This window comes from Protopterus annectens, chromosome 11.part0, assembly GCF_019279795.1.
Source record: "Protopterus annectens isolate FY-2018-M chromosome 11.part0, PAN1.0, whole genome shotgun sequence".
Classification (NCBI taxonomy): Eukaryota; Metazoa; Chordata; order Ceratodontiformes; family Protopteridae; genus Protopterus; species Protopterus annectens.
Window position 1 is genome coordinate 1,562,916,893 of NC_056745.1, and position 20,876 is coordinate 1,562,937,768.

At 43.2% G+C, this 20,876-nt stretch overlaps 1 protein-coding gene across 7 annotated transcripts in view; it reads left to right on the forward strand.

Annotated features, from left to right (window-relative positions):
• The window catches only part of NRF1 (nuclear respiratory factor 1), an 840,475-nt gene that overhangs the window by 649,577 nt on the left and 170,022 nt on the right, over positions 1 to 20,876 (forward strand). For all 7 annotated transcript variants that reach the window (XM_044088840.1, XM_044088845.1, XM_044088844.1 and 4 more), the window contains one exon: positions 13,720 to 13,844. In XM_044088840.1, coding sequence (XP_043944775.1) covers positions 13,720 to 13,844 — 125 coding nt within the window. The remainder of the gene's footprint in view (positions 1 to 13,719; positions 13,845 to 20,876) is intronic.

A 20,876-nucleotide genomic window follows, 5' to 3' on the forward strand; every position in this document is an offset into this window, starting at 1 on the left:
TACTTTAAGTAATTGACAGTTACCATTACGTGGGATTCCACACCTTTCTGCCTACTGTTAGTACATTTCACAGGGAGTCAGTGGGGCACAGTTAACATTTGTTTTCAATTCAGGGACATCCCTGTAAATCAGTCACAGTTGTGAGGTCTGGCCTCTTACCTATTCAAATATGGCAGTGTTTATCCTGCTCTGATAGTGTGTGTGTTCTACTGTCACATTATTACCTACTAGCTACCTACTAGCATGGCTGTTTCTCTTCTCACACTAATGTTATACAAATCCACAAGAATTGCCAGTAAAGATACAAGAATAGCTTTGTGTAATAATCTTCCTGTATTCCCTTTACATTCAGTCCTACTATTTCATGAAATATTACTTTCAGCACAAAGTTCTGGTATGTCAGTCATGGCTTAGTGGTAAGTCATGCAGACTAGTGATGTCCTTCAAGGATGCAACTGCAGTCCTAACAAATGGGTTGTCCTGCCTCAGGCAGCCCTTCGGTCGGCCGGATTCCAAAGTCTGGGTCTGGCCTCGGCTGATGTCGCACTTCACCCGACGTCATAGCTGCTGTGAATTGGGTATAAAGGCATCAGCCGACGCCATTTTCCTCAGTCTTTCTTGCCGCACGGTGCCCGAAGCAGAAGCTGTTCGCAAGTGCCGGTCGGTCAGATCCAGAGATTACTACTAACGAAAACTTCTAAAAAGCTAAGTACCCCGTTGGGGACTCTTTCTTGCCTCAGCCGATGTCAGAAAAAGTAAATAACTGTTTAACTTGTGGGAAACAAATACCTCATAAGGATTTCCACTCTTACTGCCTTCCTTGCTTAGGCCCAGACCACGACATAGCAGCTTGTCTAGCCTGTGCTTCCTTCAACCGACGGACACTTAGACGTCGGTCGGAGTTTGCAGAGGAGTTTTTCGGCTCCGCTTTTGCTTACAAAATGCCGTCGGATACTCCGACTTCACAATTAGCTAAAAAGCGTAAGGAAAAGGACCGACACTCGCGGTCCGCGGTTTTGGCCGAAACCACGGTTAAGCCAACCGCGAGTGTCTCTGTTTCGGCTGAAACCGAGTCCACGGTTCTTCCTTCGGCCGAAAGCATACCTCCTATAGCCGAGGCCTCACACAGCATGGCTGAATCTGCTACTGAAATTTCCCCTGCTGTTGCAGGTTCCCAGGATTTATCAGATACTATTCCTTTAGACATATCTACTCCTGCACGTGGAGCTGCTAGGCCCCCTGCATCTATGTCTATCAAGGCTTTTTCCAGGGCTAAGGCAGCTAAAACTTCTAAGGCCTTGCCTGCTAAAATCCCCTCACATAGGCCTACCTCTAGTTCCAAAATGCTCAGCCTGGCTGAGGATCTCATTTCCTTGATCAGGGATCCCAACCTCACCCTGACAGGGCCTCTCAACCCTCCAGAGAAGAGGCCTAGAGCAGAGCCCCCTGAGCCAGTTTCAACTGATTATTCCTCGGATGATTCAGAAAACTCAAATCCTCCAGAAGGCCCTTATTCTCCATATGAGGACTCTGATGCAGAAGACTCCATCCCTTCTGCCTCTCCTCCTGAGGAATTTTCTTTTGGGGAAACCCTGCATGCTATGAGAGAGCAATTTCAATGGCAGGGCCAGGACTTTTCAGATTCAAGGAAAAGGCTAAGGACCTTTTTACATTTACCACAGCACAGGCCTTTAGCCATTCCTCCAGTACTAACAGTTATGGATGATGCATTTAATGATGCTTGTACTGCCCCTGACTCTCTACCACCGGCCCCTGCTAAGCCCGACAGATATTACAGGGTCCCGGACACACACTTTCTTTTGTATAAGGCTCCTATTGCAGATCCTGAAACTATTTCACAGGGCCCCAAAGCTGTAGCAGCTGCCTCTGCCAAAAACCCCCTCCCCTCTGAAAGAGAATCTAGGGCATTAGAGAGATGAGGTAAAAAAGTTTATACTTCTGCTACTCTTTCGGCTAGGGCCTTAAACTGTCAATTCCACATGATTCAGTATCAGGAATTTTTGTTAGACCAGCTAAATAAAAAACTGTCCTCTCCTGAACCTATAGACCGTAATTCCCTTCAGGATTTGGTACATAACACTCAGCAGGTCAGTAATCATTCCTTAAAATGCGGCTATGATGCACTGGAGGCTTCCTTTAGATCAGATATGACTGGTACAGTGATCAGAAGGCATGCATGGTTAAAAGAGCAATCCTTACCAGACCATGTAAAGTCAAAGCTCCTAGATGCTCCCATGGAGAAACAAAGTTTGTTTGGCTCCCCTGCACAGCAAGTGCTAAAGAAGGTGGAAGAAAAAGCAAAATCTGTCCAAACAGTCAAGGATTTCTTACAGGTCCAGCCTCTGAGGTTTAGTAGAAATTGGCCTTCGAAGAATTGGTCCTTTCCAGACACCTCCAGAGCACAGAGGGGCAGAAATAGGCGCCCAAGAGGCAGAGGCCAATCCAGAGGTGCCTACAGGGGCGTCAGTGGCAGCCTAACAACCAGAGAAGTACTGCCACAGATCCAGCTACTACCACTTCCACAGGACAGACACAATGACTTGACTCTGATACCTACCAGGGAACAACTGGAAGCACCCTTAGGCGGAAAGCTAGCCTTATTTTCCGTAAACTGGCATTATATTACAGGAGACAAATGGATTTTACAGACAATAGACAAAGGCTACAGGTTTCACTTCCACACTCTACCAAAAAGAGAGGAATGCCAAACCTACCACCAAACCAAAAAACAAACGCTCTAGGACAAATCAACCACTTACTAAGGATGAGAGCTATAGAAAAGGTACCGTCTATGGAACAAGGACAAGGATTTTACTCCAGACTTTTCCTGGTACCAAGGAAAGAAAACCAATGGAGACCTATTCTCGACCTGTCCGCTCTGAACACATATCTCATTGTTCCAAAATTCAAAATGCTGACCCTACAGCAACTTCTTCCCATGCTGGGCAAGGAGTCTTGGCTGGTGACTCTAGATCTCAAGGAGGCATACCTGCACGTCCCTATACGACCAGATTGCAGAAGATACCTCAGATTTCTTGCAGGATCAGAGCATTATCAATTCTCAGCATTGCCCTTTGGCTTATCTACTGCGCCCAGAGTATTCACGAAATGCCTGGCATCAGTAATTGCTCATTGCAGGCTTCAGGAATTCAGATTTATCCATACCTGGACGACTGCCTAATACAAGCGGACAACAAGACCAAATTAACAAAAGATTTGGAAAAGGTTATACAACTACTGCAAGCCCTGGGATACACAGTCAACATGAAAAAGTCAAGGCTGGTACCATCCCAAAGGATAACATTCTTGGGTGCAGAACTGGACACTTCAAATCAGATGGCATTTCTCACAGCAGAAAAGCAAAAGCAACTACCACTCTATTTCATGGCATTAACAACACAGAACCAGCTTACAGCAAGGAAAGTCCTGCAAGCCCTGGGTTACATAGCATCCTGTATAATATCGATTCCACATGCCAGACTGCATATGAGGAAGTTGCAATGGTACCTAAGGAATTTATGGTCTCAACACAAGCACAGTCTAGAAGCCCAGATTCCAATAATTCCATGCCTGAAGCAAGAATTCCTGTGGTGGGCTCAGGCCTGTCAGTTGAGCAGAGGACTGCCTTTCCACAAGCCTCACCCAAGCCAGACTATCACCACGGACGCCTCAGACCTCGGTTGGGGGGCACACATGGTGGACAAGTGTATACAAGGCCTATGGACACAAGACCAGCTGAACCTACACATAAATCAAAAAGAGATGCTGGCAGTGAAACAGGCAATTCAGACATTCAGACCGTTTCTTCAACAGGGTCATTTGCTGATAAGGACGGACAACACCACAGTCATGTGGTATATCAACAAACAAGGAGGCACACACTCATATCCTCTATGCCGGATGGCAATGGACCTGTGGAATGTGGCCCTGAACCTCAACATTCAGCTCCAGGCCATATTTGTGCCAGGAAAAGAAAATATACTAGCAGACACCTTAAGCAGAACTACCATGGATGCCCACGAATGGATGCTGCATCCAGACATCTTCAAATCCATTACAAAGAAATGGGGACTACCAGAAATAGACCTGTTCGCATCCCCTCACAACCACCAATTGAGGAAATTCTGCACAAGGACGTACCACCCACTTGCTTGGAAGGTTGACTCCCTCTCCTTCAGTTGGGAAAACCTGACAGCATATGCATTCCCACCTCTTCCTTTGATGCACAAAGTGCTACTGAAGATCAAAGATCATCACCCAAAGATCAACCTGATAGCTCCAGACTGGCCGAGGCAGCATTGGTACCCGCTACTGAGGAGTATGTCTCGGACACACGCATGGCCTCTACCTCTAGTTCCTTTACTGCTAACACAGAACAACTTCAAGATCCTACATCCAAACTTGAAAACACTGCAGCTAGCTGCTTGGAATATTACATAAAACAAAATAACCCAGATTTATCTCAGAGGGTTAAAGACATTATCCTGGAGGCTCGCAGGCCCTCCACAAGGAAGACTTATTCAGCCAAATGGAAAAGATACCTCATTTGGAGTGCAGCAAAAGGAGAAAATGTATCATTAGCAAACATAGCTAACATCCTGGAATATTTAGCAGAACTTTTTCACAATGGCCTGTCTTACTCCTCCATTAAGATTCATGCATCAGCAATTTCAGCAGAATACAACATGGATCCTCCAGTCTTCTCTCATCCTCTACTCAGGCAGTTCCTGAGAGGAATTAAAATGTAAAGCCTCCAAGGAAGCCACCTTTGCCTACATGGGACCTTAACTTTGTGCTGGAAAAGTTAACACTTCCCCCTTTCGAACCAGCAGCAACAGCAAAATTACAGTTCTTATCTTGGAAAACTGCTTTCCTGCTTGCAATCACTTCAGCAAGAAGGGTTTCTGAATTACAGGCATTAATGACAGTACAGCCCTTCCTTATCTTCCATCAGGATAGAGTGTCCTTGAGAACTAACCCTACTTTTATGCCAAAAGTGGTCTCCAGGGTATCATTGAACCAAGCAATCCACCTACCAACATTCTTCCCCAACCCACAGAACAGGGGGCAAAGACTACTACATACCTTGGATGTGCACAGGCAATTGCGCTACTATCTGGACAGAACCAAGAACAATAGAAAAACTGACCAGCTTCTGGTAGCATATGCAACAGGAATGGAAGGAAAAGCAATTTCAAAACAGACAATCTCAAAATGGATAGGAAATTGCATTAGATTTTGTTACTCTTTTCATGGACAGACAACTCCAAAAGACATCAGACCTTACTCCACAAGGGCTACAGCCACTACTACAGCTTTCTTACGAGGAGTGGCTACCAAAGACATTTTAGAAGCTGCTACTTGGAGCTCCGTGCATACATTTGCCAAGCATTATAATCTACCTTTATACTCCAGATCCCGAGCAGGTTTTGCAACTGCTGTTTTGCAAGGGATCTTAACTACACCATAATCATCTTAGTGCCTCCTCCCCCAGTTTGGCTATGGTAATCTACCCATTTGTTAGGACTGCAGATGCATCCTTGAAGGACATAGTACAGTTTTGTACCTACCATAAATGTAGATGTCCGAGAGGTATGCATCTGCAGTCAGGATTACCCACCCTCCTTCCCCTCTGTGGTACTCCTAGGGTATTTGCCCATCTTGTAGCTATCTGGGGGAATCTATTATGGTGTATTTGTTTGTATATATGTATATACATGTTTATTTTTGTTTCTTCTCTACTGTTTGGAATCATTTACATTTATCCAAATTTAGCCTTCCTAGAGGGCATCTGGCATCTGGGGCAAGAAACACTGAGGAAAATGGCGTCGGCTGATGGTTTTATACCCAATTCACAGCAGCTATGACGTCGGGTGAAGTGCGACATCAGCCGAGGCCAGACCCAAACTTTGGAATCCGGCCGACCGAAGGGCTGCCTGAGGCAGGACAACCCATTTGTTAGGACTGCAGATGCATACCTCTCGGACATCTACATTTATGGTAGGTACAAAACTGTACTTTTCCAAGGTCCTGGGTTCGAGACTGACAGAGGAATTTTATTTTGCTGCTGTGCAGGCTACAGGCCTTGTCATTCAGAGTGACTAAGGCACTTTTAAGCGGGTTAGCGCTGGTTTGCACGGTGCTCACGCATGCACACTGTCGCTTAGCTAAGTGCACACAAGCGCACACCTGCTGACTACTGCTTAACAGTGCTTACTCTCACGCACAACCGCGCTAATTTCTTTGAAAGAAAAGAAAATGGGGAGATAGGAAAGTGGTGAAAAAGGGGGCACAGAGAGTGTAGGACAGTAGGAAAACAAGCTCGGGATTTGCAGAAAGGATGTAGGAAAGGCCCATAGCTGCCCATTTCTTTATCAGCAACAGCTGTCCATATGTGTGTAATTTGGTGTCAAATTTGAAACCTTCCACCCCTGAGAGAGGGGTGAGGACAACAAAATATGTTGTACAGCCAGTTGTAATTACCAGTTCACATGTCCAGCAGACATCTGCAAAATGGGCAGCTATGTATGGGGCGTAATTTTTTTGTGGGAACAGAGTGCCCTTTTTTTATTTTTTTTTTTCAGGTGAGAGTGGAATGTGAGGTACAGGAAGTAGGTATATTTGGGGAGGTAGGTAGGGGTGGTTAACAGACAAGACAAACAAGACGCATACAGGGGCAGAGTATGACACGTGGGGGGGGCACAATTTACGGGGACGGATGTTTGGATATCGCGAGCCCATGAGCCCACAGATGGCAACAGTGGAACTGAGATCCCCACCCATGGGCAGTTGCCACTGCGCCTTCACTGCCCAGGACGGGGATGTGCTGGGGGCTGTGTAGGACGGGCAGCAGGCACACCCGTGAGTTGCGCCATCCGTGCCTCAAGCTGGCGTAGGGGTTCAAGCACAGAATGCCTGATCTCACTACGCACCACAGACCGGACACTTTGGAGGGTGAGTGGACGGTCTCCTCCGGCCACGCTTGCAGAGGGGGGATGAGCCCCATCCTCTGCAGCGCTTCCACCCGAAGGTGGCACAGGGCCACCGGAGGAGGTTCCGGCCTGGGCACTAGTGCCAGGTGAGGTGGGAGAGGTGGGTCCGCTGGAACCCGCCTTCCCTGTTGTCCTATATTTAGCAATATTTTATGACATTTTGGGTTAGTAACAAACAATACCATTCAAAATTAGTTGTAACAGCATGCATCAGTATTCCCATTAACCAAACACCCATGAATTCCAAACATTGAACAGCGAGCACAACACATGCATATTTTGAACAACAGTACACAATCCAACAGCATGCAGGGTTGATTGATGGCAACAGGCCATCAGGTTTGGATATGTGAACAGGGCACATGCACCAACGTACGTGCAGATATGTTTGAACCAACAGGACAAATGTCCATAGGAATTAATTGTGAATGCACATACCCAGTTTGTTGTGGAATGGCATTATTTGTGAATATAGGGTAGGGTGAAGAAATATTTCATTAACAACTTCAACTACCTACACATATGCTGTACATCTCTAGTAGCTGCAGATATATATACCCTAAAGGTCTTAGTACAGTTTCCTATATGTAACCTTAGGAATGTTGGTGATGGGACTGTTACTGCTACATTAATTTACATTGCATTTTATTCATACATATTCATATCTGGCTGTGTTCAGGAACAGCATCCTGCTACATTTGATTTATATGGCTCTAGACTACTGTGGATGTTCATTATTTCATACAACCATACTATCTCCATATTGCAAGGGTACAGCAACATATCCACATTGTGGGTCAGACACATTCCAACTTCAGTACTTTATTACAAACATTTCACTGTTTGGTTGTGGCTGTCTCATTCATTTCATTATGTACTGACTGCAGTATACTTTATTCAAGAGTTATGACAGCTTTCTTGGTCGATTCATACCTCTTTCTCACACTCTCACTTGTTTTATTTTTACAGTTTAGGATGGTACTTAATTCTAGGTGTTATTAACTTGTCTTACTTGGTTACAACAATCCTTTCCAACAGACTCACTTGTTTCATATGGCAGATTTTAAAAGGGGATGTAATTGGCACATGTCTATTGTCTTTAGCTTGTTTACCACTAATTTTCGGGCTGCAGCAGGTTATCTGATATTACAATACAGGTGGAAAATCTCTATTTCAGACTTGTTTCACTTTTATTTCTGGATTACAGGCTGCATCACTTATCTAATCATAAAGTACTAGCAGAATATTTCTTCTAGTGTTATTTGAACTTTATTAATATGTAACTACACTGAACTCTTTTACAAGCTGTCTCACTTTTATTGTATAACAGTTACAGAACAATAATTACTAACCTGCCTGGTGGCGCAACAGCTCCAGCCTATCACCATAGGCTCACCGATTCGCGGAACGCACACCTGCAGCTGTAATATAAATGAAGTAATATTGGAACATACATCTCTATAAGATCAGCTAGGATAATTTCTTACATACGTAATTACATGGATACTTACTCAGTAGTGGGGCGTTGGGCATTTGCCGTGCCTCCTGGATCCAACGGTTCAGTAGGTCCTGCTTTTGTCTCTTCAGGTCCACATGGTGGTGACGGACCTGTTCACCAGTCCTTGGTATTTCTGTGGCACTGGTGAGATCATGTGCCAACCGGTTCCACGCCTCTGCCTTGTACGCTCCGCACAGAACCTGGCCCTGCATGAGTTGAGCCTCATGATCATGGACTAGGAGCCAAACCATATATTTGGACTCCTCAACACCCCACCTCTGTGCTCGGAAGTGACTGCCCTCTCCTACACCTGCCATCCTGACTGCAAATAGGTTCCACAATCCATTATGCTGTGTATTCCCGCCTATGGGGCTTATATATGCCGTTTTTCCGCACTTATCTGTGATTGGCCATTTTGGAATTGTATCAGCTTAAAAAAACCTGCTTTGTCATGCTTCTATTTTCATTCATTCCTATAGATAGATAGATATATGCTAATACTGCATTTTTCAGTACAGCTGTCATGGCTTAGTGGTTCAGTACTTTGACTATAATGCTCAGTATCCTAGATTCGAGCCTGGGCATTGCTTTTTTTTATTTTACTACTGTCTAGACAGGCTAGGAGATGTGTCTGTGTAAAGGCGGCTTTGATACAGGTTGCTCAACTTTGCCCGCTGGTAAGCCGGTTGGTGTGCTGCGCAGCTCCGCGCAAACTGGTTACGCTGGTTGATGCGTTATTTGGCTATGAGCACGCATATTACGCTATGAGAAATGTTGCTCAACTACGGGCACACAGTTTCAGCGTGTTAAAGCACTGCTCAACTCCGGGCACTCATATTACACCTGTTAAACCACTGCTCACCTGCGGGCAATCATACTCAGCTTGTTAAGAGCGCTGCTCAGCTATGGGCACTTATAAACATTTTCTTTTTATTGTGTCAGATTTCTTCAAAAATACATGGCCCATTTCATTACATTTACTTAAATTATAGTTTTATATATATATATATATGTGAGGGGATTGTTTCATGCTTATTTCACTAAAAATATAAAATTATGTTGTTGGGGCTCGAACCGTGACTACCTCCTCTTTGGCCGACGTCTCTACCGCTACGCTATTGCTACTTGGCTTAATTTACATATTTAGATCTTGTATGCTTTTCCAATGAGTGCTAACTGTGGCTGAGCGAAGGGCACACCCGCGCAAACGAGCGCAATTACGGGCAAACATTTTTGAAATTATAAAAAAAAAATTAAACTGTTTTTACGTTTTACATTACAGTAGAGTTTATAGTCTGTGGGGGCATGTGTGCTGTTGTGCTTCTTGACATTTCCACGGACTCATTTGTGGGTGTTTCCTTTCGGGACTGTGATTCTTCTGGGGGCGTGCCCCTTTGCAGGACTCGCTGTGCGGACACGCGCCCTACTTTCCTACACAGACCGTCTTAGCCTAGGGTGCGATTCAGCATGCCCTCATGAATATGCGTGGCATGCTGACATCACACTGTTTAACTGCAGCCTCCGTGTAAGACTTGCTAACACTTAGACGGAAGTTTCGTGAATCCTGCCCATAAATTTCTTCACAAATCTATCCTCTTGTTATGTTTTTCCTTCTAGGCCCCTAGATACATCCTCACTGTTGCAAATCAAATTCCAGTCCCACATACAAGTAACAATCTGTGCTGAATTGTGATTATTTACCAAAAAAAATTCAGCTCTATAACAGCAGTTTTTGATGTAATATACATACATGGCAGTATAATCCTCTTCCCCTGCCAATAGCCCCTTACTACCACATGTCTACCATTATTATCCTTTCCCCTCTTCTATCGCTACTGATTCCCCTCTAGCAATTAGTATAATTATTCCCCTTTTTCTTTGTCCTTAATCTCCTGCTGGATATCCATCCCAAAGTACTTTTTGTCAAATTCACATGCTCATTTCTTTCCAAATATGTATATTCTATCACTATTGGTTTCCCTTTAGCAATTAGTATAATTACCCCCCTTTTTCCTTGAACTTGATATTCTGACTATCCATCCCAAAGCCCTTGTCAAAATCACATGCTCATTTCACATGCTCATTTCTTTCCGAATGTGTCTTTTGCAGAATTGCTGTTAGCAGTCTAAAATTCTTAATATAATTCAGTACTCTTTCCTTTTTGTCTGCACCTGTAAGAACATTGACGTTCCTAGATAGTTTTTGTTTCCAACTATTATATATAACAGTTTTGTGAATTTGTATTTCCAGCTTTTGTTACACGCACATCCTAATGTTTAGCAGGCTGATCTTTTTATACAGTTGTTTCTTCTCATCTCTAGTTGAACCTAGGCCACGTTTTCAAGACTTGCTGTTTTAATGAAAAGTCACAAAAAATGAAATACATTTTCAAAACACTCCTGATTAACTTAGAACAAACACACAAAGCTATGCATATCTTCAAAAATGAAGTTGATAGGAGCAATTGCCCAAAATTGGCAACAGATTGACAGCTGAACTCACAGACATTACCTAACCTAAAATTAAAGTTATCCATGCTAAAGTGCATACTGCTCCTACTTGAAATGATTGGTGTATGTTCTTTTTTTTATCTATATTCCCCTCCCAGATAAAAAATAAACGGGAGCAGTTTTTTGCATCTTATTGTATTTTTTTGTTGTCAAATTTCTTAGCTCTTGCTGAAGCAAATGTTACCATTTCAACCTTTGAAGCATGTCAGTAGTAATCTATTTTTTACTGACTGCCCATAAATCTTTCAGATGTATGTTAAGTTGTAGATTACAAGATGAATTAAATCTTTTTTGTGTATTTCAAGTAAAGAGATGAATAAATCTATTAAAGAACAAAACTGGTCAAAAACTTAATTTTGAACACTAAGAATATCCTTGTGCACACCTGTATCAACACATCCACTAATGCAGATGTGAGGCAAGGATTATCCTAAAGGGGATTATGGGACATTATGGTTAAAACTGCTATTTTTGCTTGTTCTGGTTTTGTTTTCATTTCATGACGTTTTTCAACATTCAGCATTCTTCTGTTTGCTATTTTATTCGTTATATATGCAATAAATTTGTTCAAAATTTGTCACACTTCTGATTCCCCAAAAATCTTCCTTTCTTCCAGTTACATTTTCTGTAATTTTTTGTGTATTCTGTCTGAATGACCATGAGAACATTCTATAATATTTTGTCTTTCCTTCAGAACATTTTACCTTTAGGTGGGCACCTGCTCCATTCACTGAGAATTGTCCCTTGTCTGTGCAGATAACATTGTGAGACACTTTGGTATTATTTATATAGCAACTCTTCCAGTTTGAACTATTTTGTAAAAATCTTAAATAATGTAGTTTTAATTTGCATTTCTGTAGCTGTTCATTACTGATTACCAGTCAGAGCATTGAGGCTACTTCATGTTTGCTAGAGTTGCAGAAAAAATGTAACAAGAGTAGACTGATAGAAGTGCATAGCAAGTGCATTATCTTTCTTGTATATAATTATGCTTCACATATGTGTGAGTGTATGTTTAGATTCATACCACTGTAAGATGTTTATGTATATACATACAAACCAAAAGGTAAAAGTTCATACAAACTAATCAGTAAAACTGCAAGAAAGACTCGGCCAAATTAGTATTCACTGTGCGATAACTTAAACCTCTTGTAGTGGTGGTTCAAGGATGTATGCAAATGACCCCTTAAGGACATAAGTGTTAACAGCTACATGAATTCTGAATGACCATGACTTTTTACCTTTTACTTTTTAAGTCTTTATGGGAGTTTTAAGGCCAATAAAGCAAAACCCCACTAGCTGTAGGCATGCATGTTTTGGTCTCTTTGGACTCTATTTTCCCTTGCCAGCATAAAGGGTAGAAAGGTCTCACAGACAAACTGTTCATTAAAAACTGCATGAAAGACTCAGCTAAACTAGTCTCTTTGTTGCATAGTACCTTTAAACGTCTTTAGTGGAGGCCCATAGAATACACACACACACACACACACACACACACACACACACACACACACTGAGAATACTGATGATGCTGCAAAATCCAGGGGGACATGGCCTTGGTTTTATGCATATGAACCTCATTCTAACGTAGAGGATTATGATACATTTGAGAATTGAATGCCAAGAAATTCACTTCAGTAGTGAAGCTTGGCATCCATGTTGTAAACACATAAGGAGGAGTTATGATCAGAGGCCATCACAATTCTTTGTAGTGTCTGGAGCTTTATCTTCTCCAAGTACCACAGGTCACAGGGGTAAAAATGCAAAGTGTTTTACCCTTCTTTGAAAGCCAGGAAAAGCACTTGGCAAGTGATGTCAAATGGACAACAAGCACACCTCTCACCTTATTTAAGAATTTTGAGGGGCAGAGAATGAAAATTAGGGACAATTTTTAAATTTTCCTATAATTCTTTTAGGTTAATAGATTTCCTGATGTCACTTTAACTGGTGACTATCAGATCAGCTTAAGTTCTGTAAGTATTAAAATTATGGCTGGGTAATCCAATCATAACCTTTTATTATGTTTTTCTTTTCTTAAACCTATTTGTGTGCACATAGCAGCACTCATGCAGTCTTGGAGATGTAGTCATAATTTATGTTTCAACAAACACACACAAGCACACACGCACACACTTTAGGTTATAAATTATAGAGCATGATTCCTTTTGCAAGTACATTCTGTGTATTAAAGTGCATGCCAGATACCCCCTCTGTGTCTGTGAAAGATATGACTTCTGGAAAATCAATTTGCCAGATGCATTAGACATTGTAAATGGTTAAGTCCTACAGATTGCACTCCATTAAAGATGTCATGATGCTCGATACTGGTCTTTGGGTCTTTTGGTATTTTCACAGTATTTTGTGCGGATCCCACAATTGTAAATGAAGTTCACCATGTGTCAGTAAATATTCCAGACCCCTTAGTCCATTCTTGATTGTATTTTTTGATTCTGTTCCATGGCTATCATATGTCATTGCACTCACTGCATGGGAAAACATTGTTATTGCATGAAATTCTGTTCTTTGGATGTTCAGTGGTGATTAGTGTGGCCTCTGCAGCCAGAGCACAAATTACCTCTTTTGCACCATGTTTGCAAGACCATTATGATAACTGTGAAATTTAAAAGAATGTTTCATTTTTATTGCTCAAATTTAGGTAGCCCAGTTACATTTCTCTCTGCCTTCTTGTTGTTTCCAGTGAAGCTGCTGCCCATGCTGTTGCAACACTCGCAGAAGCTACTCTTCAGGGAGGAGGACAGATTGTTCTTTCAGGAGAAACAGCTGCTGCAGTTGGAGCCCTTACAGGTGTCCAGGATGCAAACGGTAAGATAATGTTTTATATATATATGAGAGAGAGTGAATATTAGACCGCTAACATTTTGCTGATCTGATGTTGAAAGCTTCCTGTAATGGGTAGCTATTGGTATCCCTAGCTTGGCACAGTGCAGAATTTTCTGTAGCTGCTGTGGTTATGGATGCATGTATGTACATTAAGCTGGCACTAATCATAATATTGTGATGTTTAAGAGAAGGTCACATCCAGCCTCTGCACTTCCTGTGTTTCTCTTCTGCTGCTGACATGGTTCCAGTCTTGATCCTTACATGTGCTGTTGAGAGTTTCTCCATTTCATCCATAAACTGCTAAAACCCTACAATCCGCAAATAGCTAGCTGAAATGCACACTAGCACTGCCTCTACTGCTTGTCTGGAACCACTGCTTCATATAGCAGTGCTTCCCCCAGTCATTCGAAGGATATGTAGAGAGAGATTGGAAAAAGCCTCTATCACTGTGGAAGGTGCTTAGAGCAAGGGCCTGCAGGAAGGTTGTCCTCCCAATCTCAGGTCATTACCAGAGGAGGAAAAGGGATAAAGATGGTAGGCCTAAGACTTCTTTTACTTCTAAGTCTGTTCATGTGGTAGCCTCATGTTCCTTGTAAGTTGCCTAACAACTAGTGAAGTGAAAATCTTTCTATTGGCTAATGATGAGAGAAGTGTGAGAGCTGAATCTCCTGGATAATAACTTTAGTTAGGATTCCTGGGGTATTCCTGCCGACTGTCTCGCATTTGAGCTGTAGAGCATTATTTTGTCAAGAGAGGTTACACATAGTCGAATCCTGAGTCTCCTAGTGAAGGCTTACAGGTTAACCTCTGGATTAGGATATATACCTGTATTCCCTTAGGTCAAGCAGACTCGCCTTCTGAGGTTGATGGGACTGCTGTGGTCCCCTTCCATGGAAATGGCGCAGACACTGGACATGCATCCATTCTTTAACATCTGGTAGGACTGTCCTGTCAAGTGAAGGGCTGTAGTGCTAGGGAGCATGAATCAATACCAGTACTGCAACCAATACAGGCCTCTTCAGGAGCATATGCTGTTCCAGTGTGCACTGCTTTTGATGCTGGTGCCCTTTTGTCCAGCACCCAACACTTGCTCATTTGTTGATTTGCTGATAACTTACATGAGCACAGGTTTTCCCCATTAGAGGCAAGAGTATAGTCGTGTCTTCCTCTCTATTGGTATTTTAGGAATGGGACTCTGACGAACAACAAGGCTGTGTTTTAGTAGCAGTCTAGTGTAAAGAACCCCTCCCCCCACTTTGAGAGACTCTGTGGGTTGTCGTGCTTCTCTGCCTTTATTCTAAAAATGACTATTAACTGGAGAAGAGGGATGAGGAAACTTGGATCAATCCCCTGTACAGAATCTGTCCTGAAGGATGTAATTTTTCATCTTTAAAGCATTTGGATAATATTCCTTTCTGTCCGGGAAAAGTGGATGCCATCTAGCTCTCCTCTTTTCTGATGAAGTGAATTGACCTCGCACACCATTCCGTCTTCAGTCAGAGACCTCAGCGTCCATTCCTGCTTTCCATCTGATAAGAACTTTTAAGACTTTAGATAAGATGGACAAAAGGACTAGTTCTTGGAATGCTTTCTGCTACTTTATAAATATAATTTAATAAAGATGTTAAAACAGTTGGATAAGAGGACCTTTCCAAGTACTTCTTTGAGACTTGGGTCCTTTAATTATACATCTCTCTCGTCTTTCCTCAGTTGTAGTATGACCTAGTAGATGATATTCTGGAAAAGCTGGTGGATCACCCTGACTATTTTAAACACCCTTATCAATGGCTTCTATATAGTTTGCTGTACATTTATAAGCTGACTGTGTATGGCTTTGGCAGCAGACTGCACTTAATTGTACACCTCAGTCTGTTCCTTTAATGATAGCCTTAGGCAGACCTTCCTGGATGCACCGCCCTTCACTGTACAGCAATCCCCAAGACCTGACTGATAACCTCCAAAAGTAGAAGTGGACATTATCCACTTTGAAGTGTCTCTGAAATGCAGCCCACCCTGTTTCTCCAGAAAGGCACTCACAGAAACAAAAGTGCCTCGTGTCTGTGAGTATTGCTTTCCATGGTTCTGCTATGTTTCCAAGAAGGTTACGCCATCAACTTAGCCATTGCAGTCCTGACTACCCCACATGGCCATTTTTGGTAGATTGGATCTTTGAGTTTGTCCCACTTTCAAGACCAATTTTCATTGACCATTTGGTTGTTGGTGTAGGCTTGTGCAGCCGTGTGTTAGAATTGCTGGATGTTCTTCGTGTTTCACTGTTGCTGTCATTACATTTGGGTTATCTGCCTGCCGTAGCCCTCAGCCGGCCTGAATACCAGAGTCTTGGATTCCTGCATCAGGTGCTGTCTCTTCTTCCATGACATCAGGTAGTCAGGGGTATAAAACATGCAGCCGACGTCATTACATCAGTCTTTCTTGCCGTGCGGTGCCCGAAGCAGAAGCTGTTCGCAAGTGCCGGTCGGCCAACTCCTGAAATTTTCATTTTCGAGTTTCAGAACCGAAGTCTTCGAAAAAAAAGCTAAGTACCCCATTGGGGATTCTTTTTCTTGCTCTTAACCAATGTCAGTAAAAGTTAACAATTGTCTTATCTATGGAAAGCAAATACCTCATAAAGATTTTCATTCGTACTGCATTCCTTGCTTAGGCCCAGACTACGACGTCCCTCGCTGTCAGTTTTGTGCCTTATTCAACCCCAAACTATTTGTCGTTGGTCTATTTTCGCAGCAAATTATTTTGGTACTCTGTTTAACTATCCAGATATGGCTTCGGTAAGCCATCCGACTACCGATGGTCCGAAAAAACAGACACTTCCTTTAAGCTAGTCGCCAGTTCGCCGGTACTAAGTGAGGTGCTTACGCAGCCCCTGATACCCGCTACTTCAGATTCACAAGCCTCTACTGAGACCTATTTGGAGTCTGCCATGAGATGCTTCTTCGACTATGGAACCTGCGGATGTCTCTACCTTGGATGGGTCCAGAGCCGCTGTGCAGTCACCGGCTTCTGCGGGTGTATTCAGGCCTACAGATTTGCATTTTAAACCAATGCCATCTTCTTCATCAAGGCCTAAAACTCGTCCCACGCCTAGAAGACTGACGTCCAAACTGCATGCCTAAAAATAAATACTTAGAATGCCTGAATACCTTATTACTTTAATTAGGAGAAACCAGCCTTCCCCCTCTAAGAGACCCAGAATTGATTTTCCTTCTGATTCTTCTGTTCAGGATTCTGAAATTTCTGTTTCTTCTGATTACCAGGATTTACCCTTATCTACCTATGAGGATTCTGATGCAGAGGATTCCATTCCCTCTGCTTCCCCTCTAGAAGATTTTTCTTTTGGTGAAAACTTGCACACTCCTAGGCAACATTTCCGCTGGGAAAGCCAGGATTACTCTGACTCCAAAAAGAAGCTTAGGGGAATTCTCACTCCTCCCTCAGCACAGGCCTTTAGCTATCCCTCCTGTTCTGAACATTGTAGATGATGCCTTTTTGGAATCTAGCCTGGCCCCAGACACTTTGCCTCCAGCTCCTAGAAAACCTGACCGGTATTGCAGAGTACCTGACTATCGCAAGTTTCTCTTCAAGAATCCTACTGTGGATCCAGAGACCATTTCCCAAGGACCGAAGGGCATTAAGGCTACTGCTGCCAAAACCCCTACCCCCTCTGATAGAGATTCCAGGGCCTTGGACAGATGGGGTAAGAAGGTATACACTTCTGCTGCTTTGGCCATTAGGGCCTTAAATCGCCAGTTTTGTATGTTAAAGTATCAGCAGCATGTCATGGGACTACTTAAACAGAAAATGATGTTGATTCCTGACTGTGCTGAACATAAAGAATTACAGGATTTAATGCATTCTGCTGAACAAGTTGGTAAACATACTTTGCAATGTGGTTTTGACTCTTTAGAAGCATCTTGCAGGGCTGCTGTCACTGGGTCTGTACTTAGAAGGCATGATTGGCTTAAGGAGCAAAACTTGCCAGATCATGTTAAAGCTAAATTACTGGATGCTCCCTTAAACCAAGACCGCCTGTTTGGCAACAAAGCAGAAGAAGTTCTTAAAAAGATGGAGGAAAAAGCTAAATCTATGCAAACTTAAAATTTCCTGCAAGTACAGCCTCCCAGATTTAGTAGGTATTGGCCTTCTAAGAATTGGTCCTTTCCAGTCTCTTCCAGGCCTTCTCAGTCCAAACCCAGGAACAGCAGACCCACCTAGGTTACAGTCTCAGGCTACACACAGGCCTAAGCAGTGGGGGGCTTCCACTTCCAAAGCTGAAGTAGTAAGACACCCCCTATGGAAAAATGTCACAATGACTTGACCTTAACCCTTCCAAGTCCTGCTCAATCAAAGCAGGGCTTTGCTCCCCTAGGACGAAAGCTCACCCTGCATGCAATAAACTGGGAACTCTCATTACCCAGGACAAATGGGTTTTAAATATAGTTTCCCAAGGATACAGATTCCACTTCTTCTCCTTACCAAACTTAGGCCTGTGTTCTGCTAAAGATCAAACAGGACAAACCAAGGACATATTGCACCAGACTGGCCTTGCCAGCACTGGTGTACCCCCTCTTGCACAGCATGATACTGCTGGATCCATGGCACCTACCTCAACACCTTCCCTGCTGTCCCAGCAGGTGGGGCAGATTCTGCACCCTCAGCTTCAAACCCTGAACCTTGTAGCCTGGCTAATTCCTTGAGCCCTCCAATAGCATCCTTCAGTAAGCAGATGCTAGAGGTCATTCTGGAAGCAAGGAGACCTAGTACTAGAAAATCCTGTGCTGAAAAGTGAAAAAGATTCTGTTCCTGGAGCCAGACCCAGGGTATGGGCACTACGGTGCCAAGTTTACCTCGTATTCTTCAGTACTTAACAGAAATGTTCCACAAGGGCCTGTCCTTCTTGTCAATTAAAATTCATGCCTCTGCAATTTCAGCACGTTATAATACTGAACCTCCCCTCTTCTCTCACCCCCTGTTAAAGTTGAAATTCCTTTCTTGGAAAACAGCCTTCCTTCTAGCCATCACTTTAGCAAGAAGAGTGTCTGAATTACAGGCCCTCATGGCAGTGGAGCCCTTCATTATCTTCCATACAGACAGGGTTTCCCTCAGGACCAGTCCTTCCTTTATGCCCAAGGTGGTGTCTAGTGTGGCTTTAAATCAGTCCATTCATTTGCCTACCTTCTTCCCTAATCCACAAAACAAAGGAGAACGAATTCTGCACTCTTTGGACGTGCACAGGCAACTTAGATTTTATTTGGATAGGACTAAGCCTCTCAGAAAATCTGATCAGCTGCTAGTTGGCTTTGCTGCAGGGTCAGAGGGGAAGGCCATTTTAAAGCAAACCATTTCTAAATTGATAGCCCATTGCATTCATTTCTGTTATAAGCACCATGGAAAACGTACCCCACAGGGGATAAGATCACATTCTACCAGGGCTGCATCTACCTCTACAGCCTTTCTCAGAGGGGTCCCTACCAGGGACATCCTAGAAGCTGCTACCTGGAGCTCTGTTTATACTTTCACTAAGCATTACCACATGCCTATTTTTTATAATCCAGAGCTGGTTTTGTCACTGCAGTATTGCAGGGCTTAATAGCGGGTCCTAATGCTCTCTAACTTCCTCCTCCCTTCCTTAGCTTTGGGAATCTACCCAAATGTAATGACTGCAACAGTGAAACACGAAGAATGAAATACAATTGTGTACACTTACCATAAATGTAGATGTTCGAGTGTATTCACTGTTGCAGTCCTGGTTACCCTCCCTCCAGCCCCCTGACTTCTCTTGGCTCTACCATTCCTTCTTGTGTATTTGAGCTTTCTGGTGTATTTGCTTTTTGTTGGAGGTGTAACATAACATATAATTGCTTCCCATTATGGCGGCACCTGACATCTGGGGTAAGAAAAACTGATGAATGGCGTCGGCTGCATGTTTTATACCCCTGACGTCATGGAAGAAGAGACAGCATCTGACGCAGGAATCCAAGACTCTGGTATTCAGGCCAGCTGAGGGCTAGCTGCAGGCAGATAACCCAAATGTAATGACTGCAACAGTGAATACACTCGAACATCTACATTTATGGTAAGTGTACATAACTGTACTTTCTTTTTCTGTAGTGAATAGTGTGTACAGTGCAGCTAGATCAGGCATAAGACTGTGCTTGTCATAAAAATTTTAGAGCTGGTTCTCCCTTGGTATAAAGGGAAATAGTTCTACTGCCACATTTTCCTGTTCTAAAGGGAAAATAAATGTTAATCCCCATCCTGAACCCTCAGCACCTTCAGCAAGCGAACTGGATACATCTGATACTTAAATATGGCTTTCCATAAGAGCCATGTCACTGCTGCAGTAGACTGCGTGTATGGTGTCATTGAATGTGATGATCACTTTCTGGAGTCCCCACAAAGACTGTTCATTTTGGGTGGACTTAAGTACAGGATGTTAGTGTTTGGTCTTGCCTGTGCAGCCATAATGTGTACAAGGGTGTTTGATATGGTGTTGTGGAGTTTGTAGAAAAGGAATTTTTGTCCCATTACACGGATGACTGACTTATCATGGCATCATCATCGAGGAACTCCATTGGTGCTTCTTTGATTGCAGGACCTGGGGTTCTCCATAAACTGCAGAGTGCTCTCTGTTCCTAGCTCAGAGTATTGTCTTCATTGGAACAGGGTTGAATGCTCCTCATTGTCTTCCTTCTGTGTCCATGGTGTGAGGGCCAAGGGCGTTACAACTCTGGCAACTTGAGTGAAGTTGCAGTGGATGGTCCAGGGTGGGACCCAGTTGTACCTCTTGAACCTTATGTTAGCTGGGATTCTTGTAGTTAATTTGCATGCGCGAGAGTGAGACTGATGAAGTGGCGTTGAAATGCTAGTAGTTTACTCTGTAATTGCTCCCTCAAGGACCTTATCTTCTTGCCATGTCCTTGTCACCATGCTCCAGAGTGGAGGATGTTTTCCATCAGTCTCAGTGTAGTCCTTTGTGTCCTGTAGCAAAACTTGTCT